We start from the raw sequence: 21,371 nt of genomic DNA, 5'->3' as shown, positions 1-21,371 counted from the left end.
TTAAAACAAGAAGCAGATCGTAAATGTAACAGAAAGTGGTAAAATGAAATATGAATATTGGTCTTCAATCAATTCACAGATGGCAAAACAACATTGGTAGTAGTTGAATAAGAAGAAGAACATATTTTCACTGCCATTTTAAGAAACTTACCAATAACCATAATTTTACAAATTCAAAAAAGTAAAAATTACGGTGAAAGCTCAAACATCCCCTAATTTATATAAATAACCAATTAGATATATCCTGTACATTGTTTATTTATTTTTACTTTATATATGTATAAGTTTCACTTAACTTAAGTGAAACAAATGTAAGATGAAACTCCAAACAAACCTAGATAGAATAGAAAATGTATATTCAGTTCACAAGCTCTGTGTAGCATTTGTGAATTAAATAAATGTATTATTATATTTTTTAGATTTAAGTATGAATTGTAACATCAATATGTTTAACGGAGATTGATAATTGATTTAGCTCAAAAACTTTTAGTATGTAGCGCATATAAATGGTATATAGATATAATTGTTTTAGATGATATTTAATGAGAAGAAATACCCTATTTGTGATATGTGTACTTATATGTAACAAGAAATAAAAATGTGCTAAATATATGTAATTGTAAACACTTTTAATTCTCATGATTCTTTGGTTGCCTATGTACGTTTGGCGCCTTCATTTTCACTTTTATGTAAATTCATAATAACTAAAACAGATAACTTCATTAAAACTATCAATGCAATCAATGCCTTTGGGAATGTAATTATAAATCAACTTCAAAATCATCTCTGGTGTACTAACGTCAGTAATCTTTCGGTACAACAATTTCAGCCGGTTTTCTATTTCATATTATTATTTTAATTCTTTTTCTGTATAATAACTAGCATCGTCTGCTAAAAACGCAACTGTTGCAAGAAAATTTTGTTGCAAAATACATTAAATTTTTTAAAGAATACCATTATTTTCGGTGAATAATTTCAAATGTTGTGGAATTGTAGTTCCGCCACTAAATATACTTGTAAATTCTAACGTACACACATAGTTTATAGTTTTGTTATTATCGCCACCCACACATGCATTATATTTTTATATTTGGCATGGCTTTATACATCACAAATAAGTTTAATCTTGCATTCAGTTGAATTAGAAAACAGGAACATTTGTTAAAACAAGTTGGCAACACATTAGTATTTCCATAAACAGTGTCTGACAGTGGATGACAGTGGCGCCTTGTTATGATTTTTTGCTATGAAAATAACTTGATGGCTCGTATTGATATATTTAATGAAGTCATTTTTAATTTGTTTATAAATGGGATTTTGTTATTTCGTTTAATTTTAGTTCAAAGATTGTAAAGGTGACTACTTTACAGCTTCATCTTAGTCTAGAGTGGTCTAGAGGTTAGTGTTTATAGTCTATTGTTTGTACATAAACTTAAAAACACAACAATTGTGTCTTAGGATGAGTTACAATAACAGTCCTTGGGAGAACCCTGCTCAGACATGGGGTAACAGAGGCAGGCCATGGCAGAGGTTTAGTAATGTCCAGGGCAGAGGTTCTGGAAATGTCAGTGGAGGCAGGGGAAATCAATCGAATTGGCCCAGAAATAGCAATTACAAGTAAATATACTGAAATTCAATTGCATTATTTATAATCTAAATGTGTTTTAGCCCGAAATGGAATAATGTTAAACACTACAACAATCATAGAGGCCATGGCAGAGGATATTGGCAGAAACCTTATACACAACAACACTTCAACATACCTCCACCTAAACCTCCTTCTCCTTTGCCAGGAACTGAAGAATACACGCAGAGGAACATACAGCAAACCAGTGAATTGATAAAAAAGCAGTTATATATTGGAGGAAATTATATTGATGAGGAGGAGATGAATGAACAAGAGCCTGAAATGTCTTATAACAATACTAAAGTCAACACTGAAAATTCACCACAAAATAATCACCTAAAAACTGTTAAGAAGGTGAAGACTATAAATGTGAAGGAAGTACATGATAAAATTATAAGGCACATTTCTAACATGAGTTTAAGTCAAAAGATTAACTTTGTGGAGCGAGGATCGTCAGAATATGATCGGTTAATCCGAGAGATTCAAATGCAGAAGCGGTTAGAGTTGTCTAGAACGTTGAGAAATATGAGTAACAATTTTGAGCATCGAAGTGCCGATTGCGATGTAATTAATTCGATAATACCAGATATCGGTATAAGGATTGAAGATCTGCCCAAGGAATTCATTGAACAGTTGTCAAGTACACTCAATATGGACTTTGACTGCCTCGGTATTAATGACTCTCAAGATAACGAAACTATAGATCCATTGGATTTCGAATATTTGAATACTCCAATCAATAAGGCCACTTTGGACTCTAATTATTGCAGTCAAATACTGGAGATGACCAATTTTGATACAAATCAGTCCTATTTAAATATCAGTAATGAGAGTGCTGTTATGCAACAATCAAAAAGTTTAGATGAGGAGGAAGAGGCAAAGAAAATCAAGAACTTAATGGAAGAGCAAGAAGAGGCAAAATTGAAAGAAAAGGAAAAATTGGAAAAACTGAAAGAAGAGGAAAAATTGAAGAAAATGAAAGAAGAGGAAAAGTTGAAAAAACTTAAAGAAGAGGAAAAATTGAAAAAAAATCAAGAAGAGGAAAATTTAAAAAAAAATAAAGAAGAGGAAGCAATGGCGAGAATGAAAAAAAGAAGCAACGAAGACAAAGTGAAAATGAATACAATTATTGACGAAGAGATCTCTCCACCAATTGACCTTGCAGCTCAGAAGAACGAGTACAAATTTAGAATTTCCCATTTCATGGACAGCATCAATAAAGATATTGATGATAATGTGGTTCCACCAACAACCTTTAACGAGGAACAAAATTCCTACGAGAAAAAAAGCTTTCAAAATGAAAAATGCAACAGTAGATTTCAGCCGAAAGGTTTTCGCGCTTTTCGTAAAGATTCAAATAACGAGTGGCATAATCAACAAGATAATCAGAACAGACAATACAAGAGAGACAGGTCAAACGATTGGCAAGATCATAAAAATACACGTCGTGACAAATGTAAGAACTGGAAAAATAGAAACGATCAAAAAAGAAATCCTGATAATAATCAAAGAAATCGTACTAAATATGAACAAAATAAACATAATAGGACACTAGAAGAAGAGAAGTGTAAACCATCGAAAAATAGCGATGACCAATCTAAAATTGCCTCCGAAAGTAAATCAAGCGAGAAAATAGATATACAGAAACGGTCAGATGATGAATCGAAATTTATCGAAAAGTCAATCAGTGAAGAAGCAAATAAAAATGCCATTCCGATAATTAAGGAAATTATGATCGAGGATGGTATAGTAAAGAATACTCCAGGTAAAATAAGGTCATTTAAAATACCGAAATTGTCAGATCGTAAAGAACGAAAGGATACTGTTATCAAAGGCAGCGAGATTGAGCAGTCATCCGAGAAAAAAGTAGAAAATTGGTTTGAGAAAAATGTTGATCAACTTACGTCAAAACATAAAAAGAAACGTAAAAAAAGTAAATGGGACCATAATGAATGTAAAACAGAGACATCTGTAGAAGAACCAATTAAAGTGGAGCAGATAAATACTGAAACAGAAATATCAATAAATACTGTTGAGAATACGTTAACCGAAACTGATGACAAAATTAACGAAATATCCAATTACGATGATACATTCGACGGCGATTACGGACACTTTGACGATGATAGTCTGGACGGTGATAAATTCATTATTAAGGATTCTATTTCCTTGATTGTGGATCAATTAGATGAGGATCACAAAATGGAAAGTAAGCTGAAGGAGACTGATGAACAATCAATGAAAGAAATTTTAGAAAAATGCGAAACTAAAATGGATCAAGCGCAACATGAAACTGTAACAAATATGGATAAATTATCTTCATCCAACGAAAAAGTGCAAAATAATGATAACTCACCACTATCTCAAAATTTAGAAAATGATAATGATTTGTTGATAGATCAAAAGAATTCGATGCCTGATAAATTAGAAATTTTGCAAAAGGAGCAAGAGGTCTGCAAAGAGGCCAAAGATGAACATTTTGATAATACGATGAAAGAACACGATAGTCAAGATTTGAAAGAATTAATCGATAATTCGATCGAAAATAAATCGATTGCCGAAAATATTGCATTACAATTATCACCCACAAAGTCTGAGGAGACAATAAACGAGTTTCATAAAGAATCGTTGACTTTAACGAAACAACCTTCTAACCTTCCTGCCAATTTAATTAAGGAAACTCATGAGGAGACAATAAACGAGACTTTAAAAAAAGAAAATATTGGAAACGAAATAATTGAAGACAAAATATCAACCTCAGAAAAAGTGGAAAGTGATGATAATTTGTTAAATATTGATCAAACTTCTTCGTCTTTAGTTGAATTAAGTGTACTGCCATTAGAAGACATTAAATGTGAAGAACGTTTGCTGCAAGTCACGTCTCCGAGAAAACTGTGGAGGTCTCCAGGAGAAAAGAAGCTGTTGCCAATGGATTTGCCCAACATTGAGACTCAGAATTCCAGTTTGGAAAATGAAGAAGAAGAGCTTCAAATCGCGATATTTGGTGAAGATTGCGCTTCTGAAAACGTTCATGTTAGCGAGGAGGAGAATGGTAGAATCGTACTTAAAATAAAGTTGAACAAGAAAAATTTATTTAAAGAGAATAAGGATATGGAGAACTTGGGTAAGGTCCAAAAGTACATCGCACGCATCCTCAAAAAAGTTTCAGAAAGCGGCAACGACGACAATAATTTCTCAATTGTCGATAAGATCAAGATGAAACGTTTAAATCGCGCTATGCCTAAGAGTATGAAAATGAAACTACAAAGGGAGTTGGAGGAGGAGGAACAATTACACCACATTCCAGATAAAAGTTTATTCAGTGATTCGACGGTATACCAAAAGGTTATTCTTAATAAACTGAAAAATACTGATCAAGAACTTAAAAGATTGGAAGTGTCTCAGGTAAAAATGCAAGAAGATCTTAGAATAATACACGAGGAAACTGTGAAACTATTTCAATTTCGGGAAAAGTTGCATCAAGAGTTATTAGGGAACCTGATCGACCAACCAGCAGAGGAAACAAGTCCTCCAAAGGTTGCAGAAAAACCAAATTTTAAACGTAAGAGGAAAATGAAGTTAGCCTCGGTCAACATCGAAGAATGCATCGATACCGTAATGAACGACTTTACAGAAGATCTGAAGACTATGGGCTACGGCAAGGTGGAGGCAGCTCAGACGGAGAAACAATCAATTGAAAATAGCAAATATCCAGAATGTTCTAAGCGATTAGTGGTTAGGCTTGTGAAACAAGATCTGAATAAACTAAAGGAACAACTTTATAAAATTAACGATTGCTGTGAAATTAATTTCGATGGCTGGGACGGATCTATTCTCGTTATAAAGGTATATGCAGTCAAGATATAAATTTCAGTTGGTAAAAATGTATTTTATTCAATATGAGTTATTTAATATTTTTTTGAAAAGTTAATAAGTATGTATAAAATTGTCTATTTTTAGGTGGTGAATGACATTGTTGTAGCCGGAAACGATAAAGGCGTTTTGTATTTTTACAATATCAATGCGCCTAAGCTTCTGAAGTCACTATCATTAGCTTCGAAGGCGATCGCTTCGATTTTTGCGGTTTTTAAGCAATCTCAAACAATACTTTATATTGGATCATTGGATGGAACCCTATCTGCGGTTAACCTGGACACCTACGAAGTGCTCTCCACAGTCAACGTCGACGACTCCATCCTCTGCATGGAATCCGCTTGGGGCTATATCTTCTGTGGTTCACAGTCCGGAAATTTAATCCGCTTCAATATTAAGGTACTTCTAGTCACCTAGAGCATTAACGAAAATCTATACATTAATTGCTTGCAGAAAAATAAAGTCGAAGACACGATTACAATTTCTGAAAAGGATCTGCTAGTATTAAAAGCAACCCAAGAGGGTGCAAGAAGGGTCTTGCTATTGGCAACCAGAAACTCGCCAGTGTCTGTCCGGGACGCCATGTCTGGACTCCTTATGCGCACCATGGAGGGAATGATAAATCCCACGGTATATACGATGCTACTACATAACAATAAAGTATATTGCGGAACAAGTCAGCATAATGTACTCGTCTACACTTTTCAGGTATTTCTTCTTACTCGTAAAACAATATAGATTCGACTCCAATGTTTGACATTTTTCAGGATGGGCAGCTAATTCACAAACATGAACAAAGTAATACTTCTGGAGTAGTCTGCATGACGATTATCAACAACCTTTTATTTGTCGGTTGCTACAATGGTAACATCTATGCGTACAACACAAAAACTATGGAATTCATCACTTCTTTTTCCGGTCCCGGAGGACTCTTTCTATCCATGGAGGTTACCAACAAACGCGTAAGATACATTCATCGACGAATTATAAAATCCCTAATATAATTTGAACAATTTCGATTGTTTGCAGATAATTGCCGGAACGAAGCAAAACAAATTTATGTCTTGGGCGCTACCAGAATGTGTTTTAAATCAAATTAGTTATTAAGCAATAAGTTGAGTGTCGAATATTTCGTGCCTTAATTTTAAGCTTTGTGTAGCTACTTCATGTCTCAGAGGTCTATCAAACATTGTATTAGTACATTCATGATCGATTACGTATTTTATCTGTATATTTTGAAATAACTATTTTACGTTTGTATTATTTAATATCTTTAAACTATGAATATTTTTATATTTGCTGTACATTATTTTCTCTTCATATCTTTCATTAACCTTCTTCTGTATTATATGTAAAGTATATGTACAAAACAAGAAATTACTGATTTTATGACTAATTTATGTTTATTTAATTTTGCATTTACTTTGAATGAATCTATACAATATTTCTCTATATATTATGATTAAATAAAAAGTAGTTAACATTTTTAGAACAAATCATTTCTATACTGTTCTTTTTGCATTAAGCTTTACATATTTTTTGTTAAATATAGAGAATGCACTTAAACTCAAATAAAATAATAAAATGCACTGCGTTACACAAATTAATATTTATAAAAATTGTATTAGTGATATTGGACAAGTTTTCTCAAAGGTTGTCCGTGAATTTCCAATTTATACAATATACTGTTCTCAGATTTAAATAGCGTACATACAACAGGTCATCTTATCTTTGTGTTTATTGATAAATTTTCGTTGGATTCTCAAGTAGTGATTAAATATATAAAAATAAAGAAAAGTAATATCGTCTAGCTTTGCAGGTGTGCCTATATACGTTAAATACGTCGATTCTCCGAATGATAAAAATATATCAGTATAAAGGAAAAATAAGTATGCATATTATATTATCAAGACGATAAAACAATACATTCATTGATACCGACATGTTTCCAATTGTATTTGATATTCGAGCATTTCACTGTTATTTAAGTTAAGTACTAGAATTGTCTGCGTACATCAAATATAGCATCTAAATCGGCAGATTTTAAAAAATACAAATAATAAGTATTTTCTCATTAAAAATAGAATTAACTATTAATATATCGTTTGCTAATATTATTTACATTAATTACAAACCAACGATTCTAGATAACTTTCATATTGTTTGCTAAGAATACTTAATAAATATAACGATATAAGAAACGTATATGTTTACAATAGATTATAATCATATACATCGGGATAATCATAATTGAGGCTTACATATTATTTTTATAAAATGTCTTCGTTTTTATATTGCTTATCAATCATGAACCTGGTAATATAACGATGATCAACGACTGTTGAATATGAGGAAACGAAAGAATATAATAGGAAAAGATAAGATTTTTTAAATTATCCTTTTTTTTCTAAGGAAAAGAACTATTTTCCTTAAGGAAAAAACACCCTTTGTGTGTCTGTTGTGCAGGTGTGATACTAGGTATTATCATGACTAGTTATCAAGATTGATCTGAATTAATCAATCTAAAATACACGGATAGAACACCTGTGCGTTATCATGTCATGATTAAATCGGGTTCGAGAATATGAATTTAGTACGGTAATATCGACGACGACGGACTGTGTTCTATTGGACTCCCAGAGAAAGGAAAGACTACATTACTTGTAATATCTATTTAACAAGAAATGTGCGTGTAGTGCTTCAAGAAAATGGTATATTTGCATTTAGCGTTGGTTGTTCTGGCTTTTCTGGGTCATGTTCACGCCGATTGTACAATGTACGAAATGTGCGTAAATGATGAAGGCAAGAAAGTTAATTGTTACAACAAAGTTCCGGTGAAGCCGAAGGAGCTGAAAGACCCGAACGTTGCTGAGCAATTGAAAACGATTTGTCCGAGGCTTTTCAACAAAGACAAACCAACATTCTGCTGCGACGATGCTCAAGCCCAATACACGACCACTATGTCGGCGATGTCCAACATCTTCGGCAGGTGTCCCACCTGCGTCAAGAATATCCTAGCGAATGTATGCGAATTCTCGTGCTCCCCTGATCAAAGTAATTTTGTAAAAGTGAAAACTCATGGGACTAATGGTGGTAAAGATTTCGTGAAATCTATCGAAGTTACCATCCTCGAGGAGTACATGAATACAACTTACGAGAGTTGCAGCCGTGTAGCGCTCCCTTCATCTGGAGGTGTCGTCATCGACGGAGCTTGCGGTGAAGGCTTCAACTCTTTCAACTGTAATCCAACAAGGTAAATTCGGTGAAGATACATTCTACAGACTTGCAATGATCTATTCTAATATGATTATATCCAAATTCCAAAGTTAATTGTAACTGATAACATTATGAAATTTAAACAAAATTTACGTTGAGTGTTTTTGATATTATAGCGAGAAAAATGACGACACAATCATTCTTATCATTTTTTTACAGATATGAGTATATACTCTACTCTTTATTAGATCGATTTTGCCTAAAATCATACATTTATTAATAGTTCATGACCTAGGATATCTACATTTTTATATACAATTATAACTGAATCATAACATTATTTGATAGATTTCAATAATTTAAAGTTATATTTAAACATATTACAACATTGTTGATATTCTATTGAATTTAAGGTTTTTCGATTACTTGGGAAATGGAAATCCGGTAGCTCCATTCCCGGTTTATTATAAATCCACAGATAACGAAAATTTGGCAGCAAAAACGGAATCCAAGAATTGCAATGAATTGTTTGAGGTATTTGAATCAGGTCATATGTAAATTGAACCGTTAATTGACAATGCTTCTTTTATTTTATTTATTTTGATAGGGAAGCGATCCTGATTCAATGTGCAGTTGCATCGATTGCCCGTCCCTCTGCACAATTGATAGATATAAGCCGGAAGCAACTGCCTTTGAAATCTGGATTCTAAACGGATATACCTTTATCGTTGCCATCGTGTTAGCTGCTGTCGTTACCATCATCGTCACCGTCTTAGCAATCAGATCAACAAGAAAAAAATCAATGGACGATGGCTCTATCGTTGAACATAAAACTTCTTCCGACAACGATAAAAATTCCGACATTGAGAGTAAAGATCAAATGCTTGGATCACGAAAAAACGTTGTAAATGAATTTCTGCAAAAGATTTTCAGAGCCATCGGCATAGGTAATATAATTTCTATACGTATAATGCGGCAGTTAACAATGTTCTTCAAGCTATGGCCACGCACAGTATACTGGTGATATGTTTGAGCTCTTGGGTAGTGATTGGAATAGGATATGGTGCGTTCGATTTGAAAGTGACTACTAACCCTGTGGAAATTTGGGCGGCGCCCGGTAGCAGAAGCAGAATTGAGAAGGACTACTTTGACACTAATTTTAAGCCCTTCTATAGGACGAACCAAATATTCATTAAGACTGTCGGCATTTCAACGGTATTATTCTAAACAAGAAATGAAATATAATCAAAACTTCGCTGTTTCAGTTCAAGCACAAATACTACGAAAATGAGATTACATTAGGTCCTGCATTCAATCGCACATTCCTTTTTGAAGTTTTCAAATTGCAAAAGAAAATTGAGGAAGTGAGTAGTTTCTCTGAAATTAGACTAAATGTACTGACTCTTGCGAATATTTTTAGATTGGTCAAGCTGAAGGGAAGGGATTAGAGAAAGTGTGTTATTCGCCGATGACCAATGAATTCACAGGACCAATCACCATTGATCGTTGTACAGTCCAATCACTGCTCGGTCTTTTTGGAAATGATTTGGAGAAATTTATGTCCCTTTCAGACGATGACTATCTTGACACTATAATCAGCTGCGCACGGTTTTTATTTAAATACTAACTCCTTGATATTTAATTAAATATTATGTTTTTTTTTAGAACACCTTACAGCGTTAAATGTTTGGCTCCTTATGGGGGGCCAGTAGAACCCGGCTTAGCTTTGGGTGGAATGACTCTGGATGATTACACGGACGCGACTGCAGTAGGCTTGACATTCATAGTCGCTAACAAATTGGACATAGATGAACTAGAACCGGCGATGGAATGGGAGACAAAGTACAAGTTTAATTAAACACTTAATTTATTTAATATTACATGTGGTCATTATAGGTTTGTTGATTTCATGAAAGAGGAGGTCGATCAAGGACATATAAGTCCCCTAATGGACATCGCCTTCAGTGCAGAAAGATCAATAGAAGATGAAGTTGAAAGAGTTTCCAAATCCGAAATGGTTACCATTTTAATCAGTTACGCTGTTATGTTCATTTATATAGCAATCATGTTGGGTCATTTCCGATCATTTAGAACTATTCTGGTGAGGACTTCTTTTCATTCGAATTTCAGAAATTTGAATTTATATATTTTACAGTTGGATTCGAAAATTATCCTTGGAATCGGAGGTATTATTATTGTAATGTGCGCAGTAATTTGCTCTTTAGGTGTTTCCGGCTACGTCGGAATCTCTACGACTTTACTCACCATCGAGGTGATCCCCTTTCTTGTTTTGGCGGTAGGAGTAGATAACATATTCATCATGGTTCAAACCCATCAACGTGCTAAAGGGTATTTACATACTCTAGTTAGAGATGAAGTTAACTAAGAATGTACGTTTTCAGGATGGACCATTTGAGTATACCGGAGAAAGTAGGTGAGACTATGGCCAAAGTAGGCCCAAGCATGCTTTTAACGAGTCTTTCTGAAATATGCTGCTTTGCCATTGGCTGTTTGTCCGACATGCCTGCCGTCAACACTTTCGCATTGTACGCAACAATTGCTCTGTTCTTCGATTTTATTCTTCAGATTACTGCATTTGTTGCGTTATTGGCACTAGACGAAGCAAGGGTCAAGGTGCGAATCTTAATAATCAAACATGTATATATCCTCAAAATTGAATATTTGATTTCTAGAAAAATCGTTTGGATTTGTTCTGTTGTATCAGACTATCGTCTGTCGATGATATATCTGATGACGATGGGTTCTTATATGGAATTTTCAAGAAATATTATACCCCGTTTCTGATGAAGTAAGTTTTATTATACATTTTACAAATGGCGGTTGTCTCAAATCTTTGCATTTTCCAGAACTTGGGTTCGCTACACCGTGCTTGTGCTATTCACAATTCTAGTTTCGATTAGTATAGCTGTGATTCCTACAATGTCCGTAGGTTTGGATCAAGAAATGTCCATGCCAGAAGATAGCCACGTGCTGAAGTATTTCGAAGTATGTTTTAATTATGTTAATGCAAATATATATATAATTCTTCAATCAAATTGTTCTAGTACATGAAAGATTTGATGGGGATCGGACCACCGGTCTATTTTGTGACAAAGGGCGGAATAGACTATGCGGATGAAACAGTTAGGAAGAAGTACTGCGGAGGAATTGCCTGTAACCCGTCTTCAATAACGACGCAACTTTTCATTGCTTCTGGCCAAACAAATATGTAAGTAATTTCTTCATTCGAAAGAAATTCTACACATTAATTTAGAACGTACATTTCACGACAACCGTCTTCTTGGATTGACGATTTCAAAGACTGGAGCGAGATGGACACTTGCTGCAAGTACTTCAACAACAACGAATCCTTCTGTCCACACACGATAGAGACATGCACTTCGTGTACCTATAATCCAGCCGAATCTTGGCCAGATTATTTCGATAAATACTTACCATTCTTTCTGAATGACAATCCCGATCCTTCTTGCGGCAAGGGCGGTCATCCAGCTTACGCAGATGTAAGTAATAATAAACGAATAAATTATGTTAATTAAAACTAATAATTGTTACGGTTTAAATGGTATACATTTTAGGCTTTGCATTGGGAACTGAATGAGCAATATAATATCGAAGTAAAATCCTCATATATGATGACATATCACAGCGTATTGAGATCATCCAAGGAATATTACGAGGCCCTGAAATATGCTAGAAAAATTGGCGAAAATTTAACTTTAACTTTAGACATAGATGGCGTCGAAATATTCCCCTATAGGTAAAATTGATTAATCACATACAGTTAACTCAATAATTAAATTATTATTTCAGCGTGTTTTATGTATATTTCGAACAATACCTTACAATCTGGACAGACACTGTACAATCTATAGGATTCTCGTTGATTGCCGTACTTTTAGTAACATTTATAATAACTGGCTTCAGTTTCTTATCGTCTATTGTGACGCTTCTCGTAGTTTTGATGATTGTTATCGATATGGCCGGACTCATGTACTTCTGGGATATCATGCTTAATGCAGTCTCCCTAGTCAACTTGGTCATGGTAAAAAAAACATTCTTAGATATGAACAATTAATATATTTTGATGTCTTCTAGTCGGTTGGAATTGCTGTAGAATTTTGTGGTCATATCATACACGCATTCGAAAGATCACAGGAACCAACGGCCATTGGAAAGGCCACACATGCATTGAGTTCCATGGGAAGTTCGGTACGATTCATCTATTTTCTAATTCTTATTAGTACTCTAACACCTACTAATTACGTTGCAGGTATTTTCCGGAATCACTCTAACAAAATTCTTTGGGATAATTGTGTTGGCGTTCGCTAAATCCCAGATATTTAAAATATTTTATTTCCGGATGTATCTGGGTATGGTCATAATCGGTGCTCTACATGGTCTAGTGTTCCTTCCGGTTATGTTAAGTTTCCTCAACAAACAATTCTAATAGTATATAATTTATTTATTTAAAATAAACAAAATAATTTTATACATATCTATATATATTATCTAAATGTATGTCTGTAAACATTTACATTTTGTATACGCTGTTTTTAAGAAAAATAATACTATTTTAAACATCCTCTATTTAATAAAATTTGATACTACCTGTATATATTACGTTGCCAACTGAAAAAGAAAATGAAAGGAATTATAAACCTACTAGTCTTTAAACAAGAAACTGTTACTTTTTAATATTATTAGATTATTACTATATATATACTATCAAGAAATTTGTAAAGTCAAGTGATGAACATTTAAATCATTTTTATGTTTAGTTGGTAGCGCTTGCGATGAAAATTTGACAAGTGCGGTTGTGAGGTTTTGGCCAGCTCATCGATATTTTGAAACGGATGTTGATGTGAGGGAGCGCAAAATTCTGCACTCCACAAATAAAATATTTCATTTTCTTTAAAGATTCTTTGCTACAAATAATGGATAGTCTGTGGAAAGTTGGTCTGCTGCTATGCAGCGCTCTGTGTGTGAATGGTATTATGTGGAAATTGGAGCCTAACACTCACAAGTGCCTGAAGGAAGAACTTCACCAGAATGTTTTGGTAACTGGCGAGTTTGGAGTTTCTGAAGCACCAGGTCAAAAAGTTGACTATGTTGTAAGATCTATTGCACTGTATATATATGATTTTTGTTCTTTAAAACTATGTGTTGCTTTAGGTTAGGGACTCCAAGGGTCACATCTTGGCACAAAGGGAGGATGCACCCAGTGAGGGAAAGTTTTCATTCACAACTGAAACATATGATACATTTGAGATTTGTTTCATGTCACGTGTCCCTCAACGTAAATTTATTACACATTAATTAAATGTGATTTAATTGCAACTACTGTTCTTTTGTAGATCAACGTTCAATTGCACAGGAAATCTCATTAATTACCAAACATGGAGTTGAGGCCAAAAATTATGAAGGGGTTAGTGTTTGGCAACATACAATGTAATAGTGTATGCAAATGTAATGGTTATATTTTTAGATTGGAGAAGCAGCTAAGTTAAAGCCAATTGAGGTTGAGTTGAGGAGGCTGGAGGATTTGTCAAGTGACATTGTAAATGACTTTGCTATGATGAGAAAACGTGAAGAAGAAATGAGAGACACAAATGGTATATTATTATATAATTATTGTATAATACAATCATATTAACTTATTTAATTATTACAGAATCTACAAACTCCAGGGTTTTGTACTTCTCTATATTTTCAATGCTTTGCTTGTTGGGATTGGCCACATGGCAGGTGCTCTACTTGAGGAGGTACTTCAAAGCCAAGAAACTCATTGAATAAGTCAATATAATAGAATTATTACTCTCCTTTATTGATTCATTTAAATTACTTTCCATTGATTTTCCAGCCAAAAGAGTAAAATAAAAACAAACCACTGAAATATCTAATCTGGTTTGTTTTGCATCATCTTTTGTTAGTTAATTTATTTTGTACGCGATTGTATTTTTAAATAATAAATACGAAAAAAGATTTGTTTATTTTTGCAATGTTTGTACATGAAAATTACTTTACTATATAATTGATTTTTCCTTTATAAACTTATTACTCATGGAAGCTACATTCTCTATAATTTACATATGAGTACTAAATATTTTATACTATTTTTGAAGATGATAAAATAAATGAATGATAAAACCAATAAAGGGGTCTTATATTATACTTTTAATAAATATTTGTTAAAGTGTACCTTGACTATTTCATTTGATCAAGAAACAAATATATTTGACCAAGTTATTACATCCAATTTTAAGTTTTTTTCTGTATATGACTCATTAATTAGCATAGTAAAGAAAATGTAGTTATTAACCAGACTACATTTGGATCATATTTCTCTAATAAGCTGCAAAACATGTATGTTGTTACATGATACAAATACACATATTTCTATCATGGGTGTAAACCCCTATCACAGATGTATGTAAAGTTGCTAGTAAATTTTAATCTCAAATATAGTTTCAATTATTTTATTTAATATAAATATATAAGAGAATATATAAATTATAAAGAAATATTAAATTTATAACAATATTCGTTTTGAAATCAAGAGTATTTCAAAAATAATTTGACAGTTTTTTTTTTGACAGTTGACGTCTATCAATTGCTATCAATCTTCTGTGGTGTGTGTTATTAGCCACGTATTTTTATTTATTAAAGCATAAACGAAGGAAAACATTGAATAAAATGGAAGGGCACCTGTTTGTCAGTAAGAAAATATTTTCGTTTAATTTGGTTTTACGTTTCTATCATTTCAGGAGCCAAGTTTGTACACAGTGAAAGGTATTGCTATCCTGGATAATGATGGCAATAGGATATTAGCTAAATACTACGACAAAAATATATTCCCAACACCGAAAGAGCAAAAGGCTTTTGAAAAGAACCTCTTCAGTAAGACACATAGGGCTAATGCTGAGATCATAATGCTTGATGGATTGACCTGCATCTATAAAAGTAATGTTGATTTGTTCTTCTATGTTATGGGCAGCTCACATGAGAATGAAGTAATTATAAAAATAATCAATATAGCTGTGAGATTAACAGTTTGTTTGTAGTTGATTTTAATGAGCGTGCTGAACTGCTTGTATGATTCTGTGAGTCAAATCCTTAGGAAAAATGTTGAGAGAAGGGCAGTGTTGGAGTCATTGGATATAGTAATGTTGACACTAGATGAGATTTGCGATGGTGGAATCATAATAGATGCTGATCCCAACTCAGTGGTGTCCAGAGTGGCCCTAAGAACAGATGACATTCCACTTGGGGAACAAACAGTTGCTCAGGTAACAAATGCTTTGCATTCACTGTTCTGGTGATAGGCTTATGTATTATATATTAATTTAATAATAAATCAAATACATTTTTTTTATAAAACTTGGCCAACTTCATTCTCATTCATTGCAGGTTCTCCTCACAGCTAAAGAGCAACTGAAATGGTCCCTGCTCAAGTAACTGTAAGATATTACCACATATGATAATAAATATATATATATATAATTTATTGCATGTATTATTTTTAAATATAATGATGGAAACTCCTTAAAATACTGCAGAGCTCAAGTTTTGTTTAAGTATTATATCATGAATACTGTCGAAAACTTTTTTAATGTTGTTCGTATCGGTTGCAACAGTAAAATGCACGTAAATATCTCTATCTTCAATTTCCTGCTCCATTGTAAATCCAGCTACGTAGAGCAACTCGGGATCTGGCTTCTTTTTGGTGATATCCTTTGAAAATGAAATTATTAAAATGCATTATTATATCGGGACAATTCTTTACGCACAATTAATTTCTGCCTCATAAAAAGCTTGGCTTTTTCGTACTCGCTGCCTGGGTTGCCTTCTTTCGCTGTTGGTTTGTATGTTTTGTAATCTGGGAAATATTTATCAATGCGCTTTCCGTTCTCGATTTTTCTCTGGAGAATGTCCTGCTTGTTCAGAAATACAATCATGCCGGCCTGCCGCAGATATCTTGAATAAATATAAAGTTTTATTCATTTCTAATACTGCTGCATTTCATCTTTACCTGCCCCAATAAATGTTCTCGAAGATTTCTAAAGACTCTTTCAAACGATTCTTTTTCTCATCCTCTCGCAAGGTTTGATCAAAATCGCTGGCTGCTATTAAAAATAATACTGCGTGGATACCTTCGAACACCTAAATATATACATAATATAGAATATAGATACAAATTGCGTTTATCTTTATTATGAGTACCGAAATCCACTTCTTCTGGTGTCCTCTTTGACCGCCTACATCATACATCCAGAACTTGGCGACGCCTCCCCCATACTTCTTAGAAACATTCATTTCGAATTGAATTTTGGAGATGCTAGTGGTCATGATACGACAGAAAAGAATATCCTGTGTATTCGGAACATAGCTAGACTCCCGAATCACGTCGATTTGGTTTAAGAAACTGAAGAAAATGGAAATGGAACATTTAAATCTTATTTAAATGGAGATCTTACTGTTCAGCGCTGTCGATCAGTTGGTATTCATTGGATCTGTTGAAGCACTCTTTAACACCAGAATCGGCCCATAGCCCTTTGACGTGGTCAAAATATTCCTGAAATGATATTAAACTTTGAACACAGGAGATAATAACAATATATTAATTACTTTAAATAAATAAATGTTTTATTAAAATTCCGTTCCGTAATTGACGAGCGAAATACAAAAACTGTTCACTTACATTGGTGAAGTTGTCTGGTTCTTTGGGTCCAATTTTCATAATAAATTCCACTGATGATCTGTTATTAGTCTCGTCCGCTAATAACACCGGAGGACTCAACAAATCCATATGCTTAACAATTTGATAAATGGATTCGTGGATATTCTGTTTGATGAATGGTACCTTTTCTTTTCGTTCGCTGAAAAGAATCATATGATAATCCAAATTTGAACTCGAAAGTGAATATGATTTACTCCTCGGTGAATCCATTGATGTGAATAATCTTCATCTGTTTGATGATGGTGGTCTTGCCGACTTCGCCGGTGCCCAGCAGCAGTAACTTTTTGTACTCGGATTGAATTTTTGCGTCGTACTCTAACTCGCGTTCGATTTCCCTAGACCTGCGCTCGGCCGGATCCGATTGCTTATTGTTACAAAACATCTTTCCGCTTTTTACAACATTTATTCAAAAGTTAACAACAACAGTGTACTTATTTATTTATTTATTTGTTTGGTTTAGGGCGTGTTTCTCCACTCAAACTTAAATTGATAATACATCGGTGCTTGGAAATACAGACTTTGCCAATTAATCCCTCACGATTCTGTAATCTTATATATCCCGATAAGATAACGGAAGTGAGCTTGTAACATAGATTTAACAAAATCGAATCTTAATTGCGTTATTTATTAATGGTTTTTAATTATTGGAATACTGGATAGTGTGAATTAAAATTGAGTTATTTCATGCCGAGGTGCATGACGGAGCGCATGAGACCGGGGCCGTTCCAGTAGCCGTTCAACATCATGTGCCAGTAGAGTGGCGGCATGAAGTCCTTCTTCATCATATACATAATGAACATCTCTCTATCCTGGCTGATTGGGAAAGTTTCCGTGGGAGTAAGATTGTAGTCGAATTCGGCCAATATGCAAGATCCGTATCCGGTGACCAGAGGGCACGACGCGTATCCATCATAGACACTCTTCGGATCTTGTCCGTTCATGACGGCTTGCATGTTCTTGAAGACGATTTGCGACTGTGCAGCTGCAAAATTATATCCATTAACATTTGATTCATTTCAAGAGTAACCAAATTGCAACGTACCGACAGAAGCCGCGGTCTTCGAGTTCGGAGAGTTTCCACAATCGCCAATCGCGAAGACGTTTCCAAACTTGGTGCTTCTTAATGTATCCTTATCAACGTCCACGTATCCGGCATCGTTTACCAAATCTTTGCATGTCCTCAACACATCGGGAGTGCTCATTGGAGGTGTTACATGCAACATAGAATACTGAAAAAAAAATATATTATTTTATTTCTTTCATAAATAATACTTTGTATAAATCTTTGACAAAAAAAAACTAGTCATAAAAAAATGATAATTTTAGATGCAATTATGGTTATTCGATTTAAAAAATATCTTTGTTTGTTCAAATAAAAGTAATTTCAAATATGTAATGTCATTCTGTTGATTAGTTATTGAAATCTTAAAAATACGCAACTTTGTTTATCAACTAAGTGATGCAATCGCACTGATTAGCGTATTTCCTTGTAATGCTAATTTTAAAAAACATCATTTAAATGTAAACACGCTCAAAACCTGACTAAAATATCTACATAAATGTACTACCTCCATGGTGGTCTTCTGTTCGGGTTTGTCTAGATTCTCGAAAACAGCTACCTTCTCGCTGGGTCTGACCTCGATCAAATTTGTTCTCAAATTCACATTGATGTTCCTCTCTTTGACGATCTTCCAGAGGGCATCCGCGTATTTCTTAACGCCAAAAAGCACAGGCAAAGAAGTGTTATAAATCACATTGGCTTTGTCACGCTTGCCCATCTATAAAAATAACGTATATTTAAAATTACGTTTTTTTTTATCATAGATAAATGCTAATCATCGATTGCGTGGCTTTAAAAATATTTTTAAATTCAAACATTGATATTCTGAATTGATAAATTCGGAATTTGTAAATTGGTTCGTTGGCTGAATAATAATGAGAAAACTTGCTTTTCTGAAGTAATGCTCGGAGATGTACATGACTTTTTGGGGAGCGCCCGGGCATTTCACCGGAGAATTCGGAAATGTAAAAATGGCATTGCCAGATTCAAACTGCTGCAGTGCTTCGTACGTTCTATCCACGTACTTTGGGGAGTAGTTAGAGCAGACGCCACTGTTCTTCATGGATAGTCCTTCGAGGACACCGGGAATCTGAAGAACAAATAAATATTTGAATTTCTAGTGTTCAGCGATTTGGAGCGCTTTCAACCTTGTCGTAATTCAACTGAAGCCCAACGCCGACGAGCATGTAATCATAATTGATTATGTCGCCGCTCTTTGTCTGGATCTGGTTGTTCTTTGGGTTAAACTCGGTTACGGAGTCCTTAAGCCACTTAGCATTCTTTGGCAGGACATCGCCCATCTTTCTGCCGGCATCCTTCAACTTTTTGATACCTCCACCTATCATAGTGAACATAGGCTGATAGTAGTGCATATCCGCAGGATCCACCACGATGATCTCATCCTTCTTCATGTTTTTCGCAAACTTGGCCGCAACGGCGCATCCTCCTGATCCGCCGCCAACCACCAACAGCTTGCAGCTAGAACATAAACATTTGCATGATTCATATTGGAAATGCAGTATGTTTACACAACTGATAACATTTCAAGAATTCGATAATAATTAGATTACTTGGAATAGATATAAGCAATAAAAGTTGCAGAATTTGATTGGATCCCCGAATATCAAACGAGCATTAAAAATATATTCATTTTAGTTTAGAGAAATCGTTATTACCATGCCATTTCGCAATGCGTGGCATTTCAAGGATTAAAGAATAATTGTAATAAAACAATTATTATGTTATGAATCGATTTATATTTAAATTTAAATAATGATGCGCATTCAAAATACCTGTGTTTGGCCAAAACGACATTACTTGTAGATAGGTGCCTCGGGTTGGAGTACCTTGCCAGGTTTCTGCTCAGCACCACCTTACTGAACATCTTCTTGCTTCTTTCTTTGCTACTGCTTTGGTTCTCGCGCGTTATTCCTATATTTGATACTTCGATCAAATGGGAAGTTTACAACTGGTGAAGGTCAAGTGCAACAAACACACACACACAGCACCTTGTATTCTAGCTATTTGAACTGCTCTCACGCACTGAATCTACGCTGCCAAGAACATCAACGAAAACGCCGGATTTTGGATTACGTTACGTAACGACGCAGCGTCGCGTATTGTACAACTCGATTGGATTAATACATTGTGTTAGTAACGTTGCTAATTAATCACACATTCGTGTTATCAATACACCGCATGCATATATGACTGTTGATTCAATGTATCACAAAACATACATGATTATTTCAATAGTACCGCTTGATTATTAAATTCTATTAGAACAATAAAAAGAAACTTATTGCTGGCATAAATGAAAATCCAAAGAGTATAAGTTCCATATCACAGTCAATAAATATCCTATCTGCTTTGTTCATAATAAATATGTTAGATAAGATCAGAAATCTTATTTTTAGTAGATATTCAGTTGGATATTCCTTGTTTTAGATATCATTATTTAATGAAACAATCATTTCTTTTTTCCTACTTCGAATTTATGTATTCCGTTCCGTTAAAATCAAATTAGTAACTTAAGCCATAATCCATTAATTATTATTATTTTGTACAACATTTAATGACAGTTATTCATTTAATTAATATATAGATATGAATAAACGTAAATTAGTTTACAATAAAAAAATAACTATAAAAGAACAAACGAACTCTTATAATCAAATGAGGAATTTTTATAATTTGTCAAATTTAAAATTGGCTTTGAATTATTACACGATTTTACTGCTCGTTCTATGTTTTTACATTTTTATGGTGTAATTAAATATTCTTAGAAATTTCGCATGTCTATTTTTGTTGCATATTTGTACAGTTGCAGATGTAAT

At 33.9% G+C, this 21,371-nt stretch overlaps 6 protein-coding genes across 6 annotated transcripts; 4 read left to right on the top strand and 2 right to left on the bottom strand.

Annotated features, from left to right (window-relative positions):
• Positions 1–1,210: 1,210 nt before the first annotated feature.
• LOC108557269 (MATH and LRR domain-containing protein PFE0570w) lies at positions 1,211–6,819 on the top strand. The gene is made up of 8 exons (XM_017913714.1): positions 1,211–1,398; positions 1,459–1,617; positions 1,669–2,608; positions 2,687–5,473; positions 5,588–5,899; positions 5,954–6,208; positions 6,268–6,462; positions 6,530–6,819. The coding sequence occupies exons 2-8, from the start codon at positions 1,460–1,462 to the stop codon at positions 6,605–6,607; spliced, it is 4,725 nt and encodes a 1,574-aa protein (XP_017769203.1). The 5' UTR covers positions 1,211–1,398; position 1,459; the 3' UTR covers positions 6,608–6,819.
• Positions 6,820–8,110: 1,291 nt separating this feature from the next.
• Positions 8,111–13,208, top strand: LOC108557295 (Niemann-Pick C1 protein-like). Its single transcript, XM_017913752.1, has 18 exons — positions 8,111–8,753; positions 9,130–9,250; positions 9,324–9,663; positions 9,714–9,931; positions 9,982–10,080; positions 10,137–10,324; positions 10,382–10,558; positions 10,613–10,817; positions 10,872–11,065; positions 11,119–11,350; positions 11,410–11,525; positions 11,584–11,722; positions 11,782–11,945; positions 11,991–12,237; positions 12,313–12,494; positions 12,548–12,779; positions 12,833–12,946; positions 13,008–13,208. Exons 1-18 carry the CDS (start codon positions 8,209–8,211, stop codon positions 13,182–13,184), a joined length of 3,690 nt encoding a protein of 1,229 aa, XP_017769241.1. The 5' UTR covers positions 8,111–8,208; the 3' UTR covers positions 13,185–13,208.
• A 332-nt stretch (positions 13,209–13,540) lies between these two features.
• LOC108557286 (transmembrane emp24 domain-containing protein bai) lies at positions 13,541–14,555 on the top strand. Its single transcript, XM_017913740.1, has 6 exons — positions 13,541–13,598; positions 13,655–13,848; positions 13,910–14,033; positions 14,092–14,162; positions 14,223–14,349; positions 14,409–14,555. Exons 2-6 carry the CDS (start codon positions 13,672–13,674, stop codon positions 14,528–14,530), a joined length of 621 nt encoding a protein of 206 aa, XP_017769229.1. The 5' UTR covers positions 13,541–13,598; positions 13,655–13,671; the 3' UTR covers positions 14,531–14,555.
• A 782-nt stretch (positions 14,556–15,337) lies between these two features.
• On the top strand, positions 15,338–16,237 carry LOC108557494 (coatomer subunit zeta-1). Its single transcript, XM_017914026.1, has 4 exons — positions 15,338–15,448; positions 15,502–15,747; positions 15,799–16,023; positions 16,145–16,237. The coding sequence occupies exons 1-4, from the start codon at positions 15,431–15,433 to the stop codon at positions 16,190–16,192; spliced, it is 537 nt and encodes a 178-aa protein (XP_017769515.1). The 5' UTR covers positions 15,338–15,430; the 3' UTR covers positions 16,193–16,237.
• On the bottom strand, positions 16,199–17,872 carry LOC108557485 (guanine nucleotide-binding protein G(f) subunit alpha-like). Its single transcript, XM_017914015.1, has 7 exons — positions 17,669–17,872; positions 17,436–17,613; positions 17,212–17,309; positions 16,958–17,159; positions 16,767–16,897; positions 16,525–16,711; positions 16,199–16,468 (listed from the first exon to the last, which is right to left on the bottom strand). Exons 1-7 carry the CDS (start codon positions 17,854–17,856, stop codon positions 16,280–16,282), a joined length of 1,173 nt encoding a protein of 390 aa, XP_017769504.1. The 5' UTR covers positions 17,857–17,872; the 3' UTR covers positions 16,199–16,279.
• A 30-nt stretch (positions 17,873–17,902) lies between these two features.
• LOC108557478 (sulfide:quinone oxidoreductase, mitochondrial) lies at positions 17,903–20,681 on the bottom strand. The gene is made up of 6 exons (XM_017914001.1): positions 20,328–20,681; positions 19,683–20,013; positions 19,424–19,624; positions 19,043–19,252; positions 18,517–18,703; positions 17,903–18,456 (listed from the first exon to the last, which is right to left on the bottom strand). Exons 1-6 carry the CDS (start codon positions 20,417–20,419, stop codon positions 18,152–18,154), a joined length of 1,326 nt encoding a protein of 441 aa, XP_017769490.1. The 5' UTR covers positions 20,420–20,681; the 3' UTR covers positions 17,903–18,151.
• Between the last annotated feature and the right edge of the window lie 690 nt (positions 20,682–21,371).

The sequence above is a fragment of the Nicrophorus vespilloides genome, unplaced genomic scaffold, assembly GCF_001412225.1.
Source record: "Nicrophorus vespilloides isolate i.1.1-1 unplaced genomic scaffold, Nicve_v1.0, whole genome shotgun sequence".
NCBI lineage: Eukaryota > Metazoa > Arthropoda > Insecta > Coleoptera > Silphidae > Nicrophorus > Nicrophorus vespilloides.
This window is presented reverse-complemented; position numbering and strand designations above follow the sequence as displayed.

Excerpts from the sequence above, each read along its gene's own strand:
- LOC108557286 (XM_017913740.1), top strand. The coding sequence starts at position 13,672 with ATGGATAGTCTGTGGAAAGTTGGTCTGCTGCTATGCAGCGCTCTGTGT. Across the intron at positions 14,163-14,222 it reads AGGCCAAAAATTATGAAGGG|ATTGGAGAAGCAGCTAAGTT; the intron begins GTTAGTGTTTGG and ends TTATATTTTTAG. Across the intron at positions 14,350-14,408 it reads AGAAATGAGAGACACAAATG|AATCTACAAACTCCAGGGTT; the intron begins GTATATTATTAT and ends TAATTATTACAG.
- LOC108557295 (XM_017913752.1), top strand. The coding sequence starts at position 8,209 with ATGGTATATTTGCATTTAGCGTTGGTTGTTCTGGCTTTTCTGGGTCAT. Across the intron at positions 11,066-11,118 it reads ACCCATCAACGTGCTAAAGG|GATGGACCATTTGAGTATAC; the intron begins GTATTTACATAC and ends GTACGTTTTCAG. Across the intron at positions 11,723-11,781 it reads ACGTGCTGAAGTATTTCGAA|TACATGAAAGATTTGATGGG; the intron begins GTATGTTTTAAT and ends AAATTGTTCTAG.
- LOC108557478 (XM_017914001.1), bottom strand. The coding sequence starts at position 20,419 with ATGTTCAGTAAGGTGGTGCTGAGCAGAAACCTGGCAAGGTACTCCAAC. Across the intron at positions 20,014-20,327 it reads GTCGTTTTGGCCAAACACAG|CTGCAAGCTGTTGGTGGTTG; the intron begins GTATTTTGAATG and ends TTTATGTTCTAG. Across the intron at positions 19,625-19,682 it reads TTCAGTTGAATTACGACAAG|ATTCCCGGTGTCCTCGAAGG; the intron begins GTTGAAAGCGCT and ends TTTGTTCTTCAG.
- LOC108557485 (XM_017914015.1), bottom strand. The coding sequence starts at position 17,856 with ATGTTTTGTAACAATAAGCAATCGGATCCGGCCGAGCGCAGGTCTAGG. Across the intron at positions 16,898-16,957 it reads ACCAGAAGAAGTGGATTTCG|GTGTTCGAAGGTATCCACGC; the intron begins GTACTCATAATA and ends GTATATATTTAG. Across the intron at positions 16,712-16,766 it reads GAGAACATTTATTGGGGCAG|ATATCTGCGGCAGGCCGGCA; the intron begins GTAAAGATGAAA and ends TATTTATTCAAG.
- LOC108557269 (XM_017913714.1), top strand. The coding sequence starts at position 1,460 with ATGAGTTACAATAACAGTCCTTGGGAGAACCCTGCTCAGACATGGGGT. Across the intron at positions 2,609-2,686 it reads AAAAATTGAAGAAAATGAAA|AAAGAAGAGGAAGCAATGGC; the intron begins GAAGAGGAAAAG and ends TTAAAAAAAAAT. Across the intron at positions 6,463-6,529 it reads TGGAGGTTACCAACAAACGC|ATAATTGCCGGAACGAAGCA; the intron begins GTAAGATACATT and ends GATTGTTTGCAG.
- LOC108557494 (XM_017914026.1), top strand. Across the intron at positions 15,748-15,798 it reads GCAGCTCACATGAGAATGAA|TTGATTTTAATGAGCGTGCT; the intron begins GTAATTATAAAA and ends GTTTGTTTGTAG. Across the intron at positions 16,024-16,144 it reads GGGAACAAACAGTTGCTCAG|GTTCTCCTCACAGCTAAAGA; the intron begins GTAACAAATGCT and ends CATTCATTGCAG.